Source organism: Cervus elaphus, chromosome 10, assembly GCF_910594005.1.
Source record: "Cervus elaphus chromosome 10, mCerEla1.1, whole genome shotgun sequence".
In the NCBI taxonomy this organism is placed as follows: Eukaryota; Metazoa; Chordata; class Mammalia; order Artiodactyla; family Cervidae; genus Cervus; species Cervus elaphus.
This window is the reverse complement of record NC_057824.1, coordinates 42,948,698-42,962,342: the sequence shown is the minus strand read 5'-3', so window position 1 is coordinate 42,962,342 and position 13,645 is coordinate 42,948,698. Positions and strand designations below refer to the sequence as shown.

Sequence of the window (13,645 nt, the reverse complement as noted above, 5' to 3'; positions counted from 1 at the left end):
GGTATCTGTCCTCATGAATTGGAAAGAAAGCTTGCTGAAAACAGACTGGAGGCCTTCACAGAGAAGCCCGCCCCTTTCCGGCTGGCTGACCTGTCCACTGTCTGGAATTCTCCCGTTGGAGTCCCGGGGTTCCTTATTCTCATGCTGAGAAAAGCCAAGCATGACTTACTTTACGATAAAGCAGCATCCTGCAAGACAGCAGCACAGGGCACCGCTTCGTCCCTGGGTGACCAGGGAGCTGCAGAGCTGCCTTGTTAGGTTTGGCTGAGACCCCGGGCGGAACAGTCTCGGGCACCTGGTGGGGAGGGGGAGAAAGGGACTTGTTTGATGTCACAACGAGTTTTTGGAGGAGGCAGAGCAAGAATGTTGGCCTCCGCCACCTGGTTCATTTCTCTGCACCTCACTGCCCTCTCCACGCCAGCCCTACATAGAGTTCCATGGAAGAGACTGCCCGTAAGGAATGATTTGAAAGACCTTGCGCATTGGAATCCAAAAAGATGATGAAGTGCAAGATGAGAGAGAGAGAAAAGACCCTGGAAGCCAACTTCATTTTCACCCGGAGGCCTCAGCTCATCATATAAAGACAAACGGTCCAATTAAAAATTGGGTGGAGGGTCTCAAAATACTTCTCTGCAGACAGACGGATGGCCAAGAAGTGCAAGAGAAAATGCTCACATCGTTAGCCATCAGGGAGATGCAAATCAAAGCCAAAATATGATGCTACTTCACATCCACTAGGATGACTCTAATCAAAACGATGGACAGTGACTAGGATGGGGAGAACTAAGAACCTCATTACACTGCTGGGGGAATGTAGAATGGTGCGGCTAATTTGGAGAAGTCTAGTAGATCCTCAAAAGGTTAAACATAGAGTTACCCTATGACCCAGCAAAGCCACTGGTAGGATAGGTACCAGGGGAAATGAAAACATATATCCATAGATATAAAAACCTGTATATGAATATTCATGGAAGTGTTATTTTTAATTGTCAAATGGAAACAACCCGAGTGGCCATCAACTATTAAATGAAACAACCCGAGTGGCCATCAACTATTAAATATATAAAGAAATTGTAGGACATCTATACAATGGAATAGTATTCTACTGTATAAAGCAATGCAGTAATTCATTGCAGCATGGATAAAATATGAAAACATGATGCTAAGAAGAAGTCAACCATCTGAGATCCTCACCAAGCTCAGCTTTGCTTTTTCCAGTCCTCCAGAAAAGAGAAAGTGAAAGTTGCTCAGTCGTGTCTCTTTGTGACCCCTTCCCTCCCCAAACTGGAATCCATCCCTTGAATCTTCTTTTCCCCATCTCTCTGTGTATTCATTCGTTTGTCTATTTTTGTTACAGCTTTGTTGAGATATTCACACACTGTTAGAGTTCACCCATTTAAAGTGTCCAACTCATTGGTTTTTAGTAGATTCAAAAAGTTTTCCAGTATTTGCTATAATCAATATTAGAACATTTTCATCACCCTAAAAGGAAACTCCGAACCCATTAGCAGTCACTCTATCCCGTGACCCTACCTGAAGCCCTTGGCAACCATCAGTTTACTTTCTGTCTCTATGGATTTTCTTTTACTGGGCATTTCATATAAACGGAATCAAATGATATACAGTCCTTTGTGACCAGCTGTTTCACTTACATCATGTCAGAGTTCATCCATGTTATAGCATGTGTCTAAATTTTGTTTTTATTATTAAATAATATTCCATTGTATGAATGTACTGTGTTTTGCTTATCCATTCATCAGTTGATAAATCTTTGCCTAGTCCTAGGTCATGAAAATTTACTCCATGTTTTCTTTCAAGAGTTGTATAGCTTTGGCTCTTATATTTAGGTCTTTGATCCATTTTGAGTTAATTTTTTAAGTATTTATTTACTTATTTGTTTGTTCTATGATGTCCACAGCAGCTTTCTTTGTAGTATAACTAAACTCAGAACAACTATCAAGAGATAAATGGAAAAAAACTCTAGTATATCCATACAAGGGAGTATGACTCAACAATAAAAAGGAGTAAACTATTGACATGAACTGAAGTGGAGTGGAAGTTGCTCAGTCGTGTCCGACTCTTTGCGACCCCATGGACTCTACAGTCCATGGAATTCTCCAGGCCAGAATATTGGAGTGGGTAGCTGTTCTCTTCTCCAGGATGTCTTCCCAACCAGGGATCAAACCCAGGTCTCCTGCATTGCAGGTGGATTCTTTACCATCTGAGCCACCAGGGAAGCCCAAACTATTGATAGATGGAACTATAAAGACCAATCTCAAAATACCTTTGCTGAATATAAGCCAGACAACCAAAGAGTACATTTGGCTGCACCTGGTCTTAATTGCAGCACACAGGATCTTCTGTCTTCATTGCAGCCTGCATTAGATTTTAATTGTAGCATACAGTACAAGCAAACCCTTAGCTGCAGCATGTGGGATCTAGTTCCCTAACCAGGGATCAAACCCAGGTCCCTGGCATTGGGACCGCCAAGTCTGAGCCACTGGACCACCAGGGAAGTTCCCATTCTGAGTTAATTTTTGTATATGTTGTGAGGTGGTGGTCCAAAATCACTCTTTTGCATGTTGTCCCAGAACAGCTTTTGTAAAACTATTTTTCCCCCACTGAATTGTCTTGGTGCTATCCACAGATGTGAGGGTTTACCTCTGGACTCTCAATGGATTCTGTTCTGTTGATCTATGTCTTCCTCATTGCAGTACCACACTGTCCTGATTATGGTAGCTCTGTGATAAATTTTGATATCAGAAGTAGAAATCCTCCGAGTTTGTTCTTTACTAGGTTATTTTGGGCCCCTTGTATTTCTGTATGAAATTTAGAACCAGTTTGTTAATTTCTGCCAAGAAGCCATTGGGTTTTTTTGATAAAGATTGTGTTGAATATTTAAATCCATTTGGGAAGTTCTGCTAACTATATTAAGTCTTCTCATCTGTGAACATGAGATGTCTTTCCATTCACTCTCAGAATCTTGAAACTTTCCAGGGTTGCATATCCTGGAATCCTGTGTGTTTGTGTGTTGTCCACTCCTGGGAATTCAGCCACCTTCTTTTACCACATAAGGTCTCTTGCCCTTATTACCCCCACAAACTTCTTGCCATATTTTGCTTCCCTGACTTGGCTCCCTTCTACTGCCAGCAGCTGGGTCTGTCCCAACTCATGGGAGCATCTAGCTGTCAGGTCACAAATCAAACTAGTCTGGACCACCCAGTGTCTACAGTCTCTTAGCCCCCAGTCTCCTCCTTGAAGAAACAGGCAAGGTGAGGATTCTTAATTATGGTGAGAGTTTTCCATCTGTATCATTTCCCTGTGGGGTAGCCAGAGGTTGGGTAATAGAAACAGAAGCACATGCATGTGCACACACACACATACACTTGCAAGAATTTGCCACTAAATTCAATCAATAAAGGACCAAAGGAGGTGTGCAAACACTCGAGAAGGTCCCAGTATCCTCACGAAGGGAGTTTGGGAAACTAAAAGGTGGAAGAGCTTGAAGTGGGTCAGTGCTGACTTGAAACACTCACCCACAATCTCATTTATAGAGCGTATACGAGAGTGTCTCAGGGATCCCTGAAACTTCTCCGTGTCTTCTTCCTCTTCTCCTTCATCAGTACCAGGAAGTTCATTTTTACAAATTAGTCCTTCTTTTCAAAAAAAGTATTCTTTATGTATTTTATTTTTGGCTTCACTGGGTCTTCCTTTCCGCACGAGGGCTTTCTCCTTGCGGTGGCTTCTGTTGTTGCCCAGCACAGGCTCTGGAGTGCGTGGGCTCACTGGTTGTGCACATGGACTTTGTTGCCCTTCAGCATGTGAACTCTTCCCAGACTAGAGATGGAACCTGTGTCCCCGGCACTGGCAGGGGGGATTCCTAACCACTGGACCACCAGGGAAGTCCTAACAGATTAGTCCTTCTTGACAGTTGGAAATGCTTTGTTTATCCTGTTTGGGACCAAGAGAAATTAGATGGTCCCATTTTCCTCTGGGAGCAGGGCCATTTGATCCTGGAAGCCTGCTGTGCCCCTGAAGAAGATGGCAAGTTGTCACCTCCTTGGACGTTTGCAGCTCTTAAAGACAATTAACATTTCAGCCTTCCACTTAAATATTCCAGCCACAAGTGCCACCTGTATGTGATGGCACTGGGGTGGATGCTTCCAGAAGGCCGGGCATCTGTGCTCTTAAGAGACTCCAAAATAGAGCATGTTGGTAATGTAGAATTAGACCATTGTACCCTTTGTGCTTCTATGAATAAAGATGGTCTGTTATTTTAGTTTGAATTTTCCCTTATAGTTCTATAGGGCACAACTTCAGATTGGAAAGAAAACCTTCATGGGCGCCAATTGTGCTTTACTGGGAAATTCAGAAAACCCATGTCACTAGGGGCACCTCACATGTATGGATATTTCTTAGGAAGAGATAGATTTTAATATTCTGAGCTGTTGTATCTATAAGAGAAATTCTCCAAACCTGTTTTTCTACCAGTGTTAGTCAGGTGAGGTTAAGCTCTGCTGCAGTAACAAACCAGCCCCCAAATCTCAGTGGCTTTATATAATAAAATATATTTCTCACTCATGCTGCCTCCTGAACCACTGCTTTCAAGTTGAGGGTTGGGGGGCAGAAACAGTGGTCTTTGGGAATTTCTCTGTTGGGCTGATGAAGTCCTTGCCCCCGCAGGTGTGGCTGTGTGGGGGCAGCATGGAGGTCCTGCCTTGCTCACGGGTGGCCCACATCGAGCGGAAGAAGAAGCCATACAACAGCAACATCGGCTTCTACACCAAGAGGAATGCTCTACGGGTTGCCGAAGTCTGGATGGACGACTACAAGTCTCACGTGTACATAGCGTGGAATCTGCCGCTAGAGGTAGGACCTTCCCCATCACCCTAGAACACTGACCTTGTGCTTGACCGGTCACTGATCCCTTTACTAAGCCAATGCTTCCTCCCCAGAAAGATGCGCACCCTTGCAAGACTATAAATAGACTTTGAGGTGGCTCACAGACCTCCAGGTTTTAGAACCCCTGCTTTACATGGGGATTGGCACCATGGAAATCTCTAAATCCATTTACAGAGATTAGAAGGACTATAGTGTGTTAATTCCAGTCTCGTTATATTCATCTTAACACTGAGTGTCAAGACCTGCTCCTGAGTGTGCACTGACTCTAGAAGATGCTAGCCCAGTTTTTGGCACCAGACTCCATCATGCGCTCTCACTTCCTGCAGAGCTCCAGCTGCCCTGTGATGTAGGTCCCTACTGCACGCTGGATCTTTGCTTACACGGCTCTTCAGTTATCTTCCATATTCCACCCAGAATATAATCTAGGAAAATTCCCATTACTATAGCCCCACAGGAGTCTTGTATGGCAGTTATGCACAGGCTTGTTTGGAATCCCAGCCTTGCCACTTATAATTATGACATGTTGAACAAATCTAATTATCATCTCTATATCTTAGGTTCCTCAGTTATCAAATGGGGATTATAGCAAGCCCTCCTTCCTTTAGGTCGATTGTGAGAACTAAATTGGAAGTACTTAATCTGAGTATTAAGTACTAAAGCTAAGGACATGTGATGTACTTGGAGCAATGCCTGGCACAGGATGTGAAATGTTGGCAAGCATTTTTGTCCTCCATAGCCCGGTTTGCTGACCTGTACTCTCAACCATAGTCAGGTTTATCTGTTCAGCTGGAGCTCCTGTAGGTGTCCGAGCCATGGAATTGTTCCCACTGAGAAACAGCAGCCCCTGTGTTTCAGGAGGCTGGAACCCCAGACAAGAGAAGTGCAGTCAAATATGTCTAGGTTTGTGGATAAACAGGATACAAGTGAAGAATTTTTTATCATTGTTGTTACAATTATTAAAATAATGTTCTAAAGCACTGAAAACCCCCTTCCGGCCACATAGCACTTTATAGCCATTAAGCTAGAAGTGATTTTCCACATTGTTATATAAAATAGCAACCTTTGCTGAGCCCCTTATACTGTCCCAGGCACTCACTAAGGTTCTTGTTTGCAATATCTCATTTACCCCTCATAACAACCTCATGACAGAGGAACTACCTGCCCTGATGTCCTCATCTATAGAGTCGAGATTGGTAACCTTGATCTCATAGGGCTCCTGGGAAGATAAAAATGAGACTTAAAACAGAGCATAACAAATACTGTGTTCAATAACTGCTAGTTTGATGTGAACCTATTATGATGTCCATTTTATAGATGGGTAAACCACAACTCTGGCAAGTTAAATTGACTTGCTTAAGGTCCTACACCCAGCACATCATAGGGCAGGGATGTGAAATGGTGTTTTCGTTCAGCTCTGCCTACAGCCCTGTGACATCATTGGAACAAGTGTTGTTATTTTTCTTGTTTGAGGTGAGAGCAGTGACCTAGGCTGGGGATGTGACTTTGGGTCAGAAGAACTCAAGGCTGGTCTCCCAATGCTTTCTCCATCATTACAAACCACCTCAGGTCCCTAATGCCAGTGTTCCTTACCTGTCTTTTCACAAATGACCATCCTCATTAATCTTGCTAAGTATAGTAAAATAAAGAGTTAAAATATCACTGCCCAGGTTTGCCTTTGAATGTTAATAAGTTTGACATTTAAAGGGACTTTTCTTTTAAAAATCCCTGTTCGGTTGCCGAAGAAGAAATCTTAATGAAATCATTTAAACTCTTCTCCTCCTGCTCTAAAATGCTCCTTGCCTGCCCGTCATAGTGAAGGGGTATCCTGTCTCTACCGGGTCAGAGCCGTCTTGTGGCTGACTCTGGAGTCATATTTCAGCTACTTTATTTTCCCCTGTCAGCACACAGCAGCCCATTACAGGTTCATTTCTGTAAAAGCAGAGTGAATTATTCATTAGAACATCATTACAAGCTTTGCAATGGAAAATTATTTTCACATCTGCATATAATGAACTTCACAAAGAGCCTGCAAAGGGGGGAAGGGGGAATTACACATGTACAAAAAGGAAAGGCAGGAGGTGGTTATAGGCATTTCTTTTCTCGTCTTAATCAAATAATTCCTGTAATAATTGGGTCTGAGAGTCACTGAAGAAATGGCAGAGATGGAGCTGGGAAGGCAGGTTGTCAGTATCCAAGTATTGCAGGATCCCTTTCATGGTGATGAGGAAGACTGGCTTGGGGGGCTGCATACTGTGCCCAGGGGGACAGTACTAGCTAGCTCAGAGCTAAAGGATCAGGTACAGGCTTCAGATTTCTCTCTGATGGTTTCCCCGAAGGTGACACTGCCCGTCCTCTGCTCTGGCCAGAGCCTCCCAATCACTAAACCCTTTGCTTGCTTTCAGAATCCAGGAATTGACATAGGCGATGTCTCCGAAAGAAGAGCCTTAAGGAAAAGTTTAAAGTGTAAGAATTTCCAGTGGTATCTGGACCACGTCTACCCAGAAATGAGAAGATACAATAACACCGTCGCCTACGGGGAGGTAATGAAGACCACACTTGCTCTCGACTTGGATGGCCGTGCAGGGGGCTGTGGATCGCTTGGCTGGGGGTGAATGACAAAGTCATTCACTCATTCATTCATTCAGTGATTAGTTCTTTTAGAGGTGCTGGCCTTCACAGCAAGGCTCTCACCAGCTGGTATGAATGAATTGTGAATTGTGCGTGTGTGCTCAGTTGTATCCAACCGTTTGCAGTCCCCCCCAGACTGTAGCCCTCCAGGATCCTCTGTCCATGGGATTCCCCAGGCAAAAATACTGGAGGGTTCCTTCTTCAGGGGATCTTCCTGGCCCAGGGATCGAACCCTCATCTCTTTGTCTCCTGCATTGCAGGCAGATTCTTTACCATCTGCCTGATGGTACCAGGGAAGCCCCACCAACTGGTGGTGAGATACATGTAATAAATGTCACAATGGGGATGTGGGCCATCATTTGGCCTATGGTATGGAATGGACCATAAATTCTGTTTAGGGCATTTGAGGTACCCTGGGACCTGTACTGAGATGCTGAGCGGCAAGTTGGATGTAAAGAGAGGCGGAGACTAGACCTATCTCTCCAGGGCCCACTGCCATATGCACCGGGGTCACTTGCTGCCAAAGAAAGGATACAGATGCTCTTCTCAGATTTTCTATGCTGAGACAATGTCACTTTTCTGAACATTAAAACAGATTGACCTTTCTCATAGTAAAAATGCCATAAATTTGCATTTTGAAAATAGCAACAATAGCAGTGAGCAGTTAAAATGTGCCGGTACTGTTCTAAGTGTTTTTCACATATGAGTTCAATCATCCTTACTTTATCAGGTAGTAGTGTTATTCCCATTTTATTGATAGGAACACTGAGACTTGGAGACGTTAAATACATTATCTAAAGTCTCATAGCTTATAAATCATGAAGCCAGGATTAGACTTAAGCATTCTAATCCCAAAGGTAATGTGTACATTTGGACATATGGTCTGATTTATTACATGTGTGTTTATATTTCTTTATACTAAAAATATTTATTTTTATATAAGTGTGTGTGTGTGTGTGTGTGTGTGTGTGTGTGCTCCATGCGACCCCATGGACTGTAGCCTGCCAGGTTTATACATATACTTTTTATATACACATCTATTTGTATTGGTATATGTATATATATATATATATATATATATTTAAACTAAAACCAGACTGTCCACAATGCCTTATAATTTGAAATGTTACTAATAATAGAGAATATTTTCCTGTGTCCTTAAGCACTTTCCTGCAACATTATTAATGGCTGTATAAGATGGTATAAATATATATATATATATATGTTTTAAACTAAAACCAGGCTGCCCACAATGCCATATAATTTGAAATGTTACTAATAGTAGAGAATATTTTCCTGTGTCCTTAAGCACTTTTCTGCAACATTATTAATGACTGTATAAGATGGTATTAAAAAGTATATAAGTTTTAAACTAAAACCAGGCTGTCCACCGTGCCTTGTAATTTGAAATGTTACTAACGAGACAGTATTTTCCTGTGTGGTTAAGCCTTTTTGTGCAACCTTATCAATGGCTGTATAAGATGGTACCTTTTGTGTATGGCTATGTTTTGCTTGAAAACATAGACATTTCCATTGTTTCTTTTTTTTTTAACATTGTAAGCAGCACTGCTGACAATGTGCGTGTATGTAGGCGCTGGGACATCTGCCGCGTGACATCCCTGTGTTTTTGGATGAGGGATTAGTGACGCAGACTCTGGTCAGACCTCAGGGAGCCAAGTGCTCTGGACCCAACAGAGATGCCCCACTCGCTCTGCATTTGGGTTTCTTCCCAGGGCTCCCTGGAACTCCTGAAGCTGAGAAATCCTCGTGGACTTAAAGCATTTCCTTTTTCTGCAGTTGTGCCTTTTTCTGTTTTATGGGAGAAAGCTTTTGGAGGAATTAAGTCAGCCCCAGGTTAAATCATCAAAGTGCGGGCAAAGTGTCCCTTCCGAGCTGGAATCTGGATGCGGAGCTTGCTTCTTATGGGGTTTCCCAGGTGGCTTGGTGGTAAAGAGTTCACCTGCCAATGCAGGAGTTTCAAGAGACGTGGGTTTGATCCCTGGGTCGGGAAGCTCCCCTGGAGGAGGAATTGACAACCCAGTCTAATATTCTTTCCTGGAGAATCCCATGGACAGAGGAGCCTGGTCGGCTGCAATCCGTGGGGTCGCAAAGAGATGGATAAGGCTGAGCAACTGAGCACGCATGCCCACAAGTGTATAGTGGTTGGGGATCATGAAGATTCGAGAGCCAGCCTGCTGGATTCAAGCCCGAGTGGCTCCTTTTAGCGTCTGTCCCCTCATCTGTAAAATGACGGTGTGAAAGTACCTACGTCGTGGGGTTGTCGGGAAGATGAAAAACAAGACGCCACATATAGACTTCTTAGCACAGTACCTGGCACGTCCTGCTAGCTGTTAATAGGTGCACACAGCCTTGTCTTCCTCAAAATAAAAACATGTTTCTTTTTGTTTTTGGTTTTCAAAGATCAAACATAAAGATCGCATGGAAGAACAGTGGGCGGTGAAAGGATTATTCATAAGACAATTGGGTAAATCACCCAGCTCTTTGGAAAAGAGAACAATTTAGATTCTTAAAGCAAATCCCAAAGTATATTTCAGATGGACTATAAGCATTAAATGAAAGAAAAGAAACCATAATGGAACCATCCAGAAATAGATATGAATCTGAACTCTTAAAGGGGAAGGGCTTCCTAAGAGCAAAAGCTATGGAAGAAAATGCAAAGGGAAACAACATTTGATATGGGCTCATAAATATTAAAATAACCTATATATCAACTGAATGGAGAAATAATATGCCAAGGTGGAAATCTGTATATCATAAATACGATAGATGAATGGATAATATCATTAATGTATAATGAACTCTGCAAGTAGATTTTAAATGAAATTTTTTATTTAAATGAGAAAACATCCCCAAAGAAAAAGAGACAAAGTACAAGAGAAAATACAAGTGGGTGGAATTTTTATATTTATTTCATAATCAAAGAAGTTAAAACAAAATTTAAAATACACTGGGGTAAAAATAAAATAAAATACACTGAGGTAGCATTTTGTCTTACACCAAAAGAACAAAGATTCATTTTTGGAATATCTGTTGGTGCTTCGCCAGCCAGATCTTGATCATATGAAAACCATAGATCCTCTGATGAGAGTGCAAATTGAAACAAGCTTTTTAAAAAGCAATTTGAACCACATGTATTAAAAGGCTTACTTCCTCTCCACTCTATCCCAAGCAAATAATCTGAAGTGAGGACAGAGATTTGCCAGTAACATTGTTCATCTCAGGGATTTTTGCTTCTTCGATCAAACATTTGAATTTAACTTGAAGGTTAGTTAAATTGTAGTTTGCAATATTTTGCAGCATTTCAAAAGATATATACAAAAGTTTGATGCAAGAAAAATATTGATAATATAAGCCTTAAGAGAAAAAAGTCAGGATTATGAAATTAGATTAGCCACTATTTTAGATTAGTAGTAAAGAATCTGCCTGCAAAGCAGAAGACGTGGGTTCAATCCCTGGCCCGGGAAGATCCTCCAGAGAATGAAATGGCAACCCATTCAGTATCCTTGCCTGGGAAATCCCATGAACAGAGGAGCCTGGTGGGCTGCAGTCCATGGGGTCAGAAAAGAGTTGGAGATGACTTAAAGACTAAACAATAAAGTAAGACAAGAGAATGGGAGGTGAAACTTCTACATAGGGGACAGGTAGTTTTTAATGTGGTATTTTCTCATGTTTCCTCAATTATCACTAATATTTATACGATAATTTTATGATTAGAAGAAAAATAGTTACAAAAAGAGAAACAATAAAAATGATAAAATGCTAGGAGGCTAGGGCACCGTTCCACAGGCTGTGCACTGCACATTTCACATGAAGCAGAATGTAAATGACATCTCTGGAGCTGAAGGTTGGAATGGCCTTAGAGGTAACATAGAGATCATAATCTGATTTTTGGAGGAGGGAAAGCTTTTGTTTTTGCAAAATTTTCCTCTCTTTTTTAAGTAATAAATTCAGTACATACAGTATACAGAAAATATGAAGATAAAAACAAAGCTTATTTCAGATCCCAATTCCCAGCTATGATCAGTATTAACAAGTCAGGGCACTGGCCTCTTGTTACTCCTTCTGTGATTGCTGAGCCCACTGTATACTGAAATATATTTCAGATGGATGACAGTATTAAGTGGAAGACATCAAACTGAGTCAAATTCAGTCTAGTAACAAAATCTAGCCTTATTCAGACAACTCTGATTTAACATTCCTACGGGTTGTTTTCACTACACCCTGCCTAGCCACCCATTCTGTGTGTACTTTCTGCTTTTTGTTTTTCACGTACAATTCTGTTTGAGTGTTTTCCCATAGGCCAGTGAATATTTCTGGTTTTAATGCTCCAGTCTCTTTCCTTAGTTTTTAACTCGCTTGTTGGGAGGCTTTTTAAAAAGCTTTCTAGTTCTGTAAACTGTATATATCCTGTTCTTAGTCACATTTTGGTAATTTCTATTTTTTTTAAAAAATTCTAATTTAAAGATTTTTTAAACTTTTTTTTGGCAGTGCCCCATGGCATGTGGGATCTTAGTTCCCCTACCAGGCAAGGCACCAGTGCCCCCTGCATTGGAAACATGAATTCTAAAATGACATTTTAAATTAACTATACTTCAGTAAGGCTTCCCAGTTGGCGTTAGTGGTAAAGAACCTGCCTGCCAATGCAGGAGACTTAAGTGGGTTCGATCCATAGGTTGGGAAGATCCCTTGGAGAAGGAAATGGCAAACCACTCTAGTATTCTTGGCTGGAGAATCCCATGGGCAGAGGAGCCTGGTGGGCTACAGTCCATGGGGTCCCCAAGAATCGGAAATGACCGAAGTGACTGAGCATGCACGCATACTTCAGTAAAAGCTGAAGCTCCAATACTTTGGCCACCTGATGCGAAGAGCCGGCTCATTGGAAAAGACCTGGATGCTGGGAAACACTGAGGGCAAGAGGAGAAGGGGGCGACAGAGGATGAGGTGGTTGGATGGCGTCACCGACTCAATAGACATGAGTTTGAGCAAACTCTGGGAGATAATAAAAGACAGGGGAGTCTGGTGTGCTGCAATCCATGGGGTTGCAAAGAGTTGGACATGACTTAGAGACTGAACAACATACTTCAATAAAAAGGAAAAAAAAGTAAAAAGAAAGATATGCAAATATGTGATGTCCTGACTCACACATGTAAGATATTGTCTTCCCAATGCACAAGCACTTCAATGTGCACAGAAACATTAAGCCACCAACTCTTGCTCAAAATTCTGTGCTTGGCTCATATGGAAAAACCTCTGCTCCCTAGTTTACTTTTGCTCATCTTCTTTTTCTTTAAGCATTATTTATATGAAATACAGCACACATAAAATATGCGTAAACCCAACATGTGCAGCATAATAATATAAGGTAAAAATCCATGTAGACATCCCCTGAGTGAAAAAGAGAACATCATTAGCATCTCTTTTACTTAATCCTTTTTAACATTTAGCTCAGGAGTCACCTCCCCTTAGTCTTTGAAGCCTCAGCTGGGGTGAGGGCATTCTCTTTGCTGCCCTGGCATAATTCAGCTATTGTACTAGCTCTTCCTGTGTCTGTCTCTCTCTGCAGCCCATCCTTCAGAGCAGGTACTCTTGGGTTTTTCAGTCTTTGTGTTTGTTAAACTTAGCACAATACCAAACTCTTAGCAGCTTCAGGAAACATTTATTAAGTTACTGCACAATAGATTTGTTTGCATAAACATCAGGAAAAAATTTAAAAGACTAGCATTCTGATATCATTATATGGAACACATATGCCCTAAAAACATTAATATTCTTAATATGTAAAGAGCTCTTACAAATCTGCAATAAAACCACTTGAGATCCCAATGGGGAAATAAGCCAGTAATTCTCAAAAAGGGAAATAATTGCTAAACGTGAAGCCTTCCAACTTACCATTCAGTGTAAATTTATAAAAATAGGATATCTTTTGTCAGTCCCCCAAACAATATTTTGTTATTAATTTTATCACCTCTCATTTTTACTTTACTTATTTTAAAAACTTTGTTAGACTTCATTAGACATTTCTACCATATTGCTCTTCTGTATACAAAAAAAAAAAAGAGAGAAGAATACAAGCAAAATGCCTGGGTAAAAGTAT

The 13,645-nt window shown here is 41.5% G+C and overlaps 1 protein-coding gene across 1 annotated transcript in view; it reads left to right on the top strand.

Annotated features, from left to right (window-relative positions):
* The window catches only part of GALNT17 (polypeptide N-acetylgalactosaminyltransferase 17), a 412,511-nt gene that overhangs the window by 381,725 nt on the left and 17,141 nt on the right, over window positions 1-13,645 (top strand). The window contains exons 7-8 of the mRNA XM_043914905.1: window positions 4,684-4,869; window positions 7,305-7,442. Coding sequence (XP_043770840.1) covers window positions 4,684-4,869; window positions 7,305-7,442 — 324 coding nt within the window. The remainder of the gene's footprint in view (window positions 1-4,683; window positions 4,870-7,304; window positions 7,443-13,645) is intronic.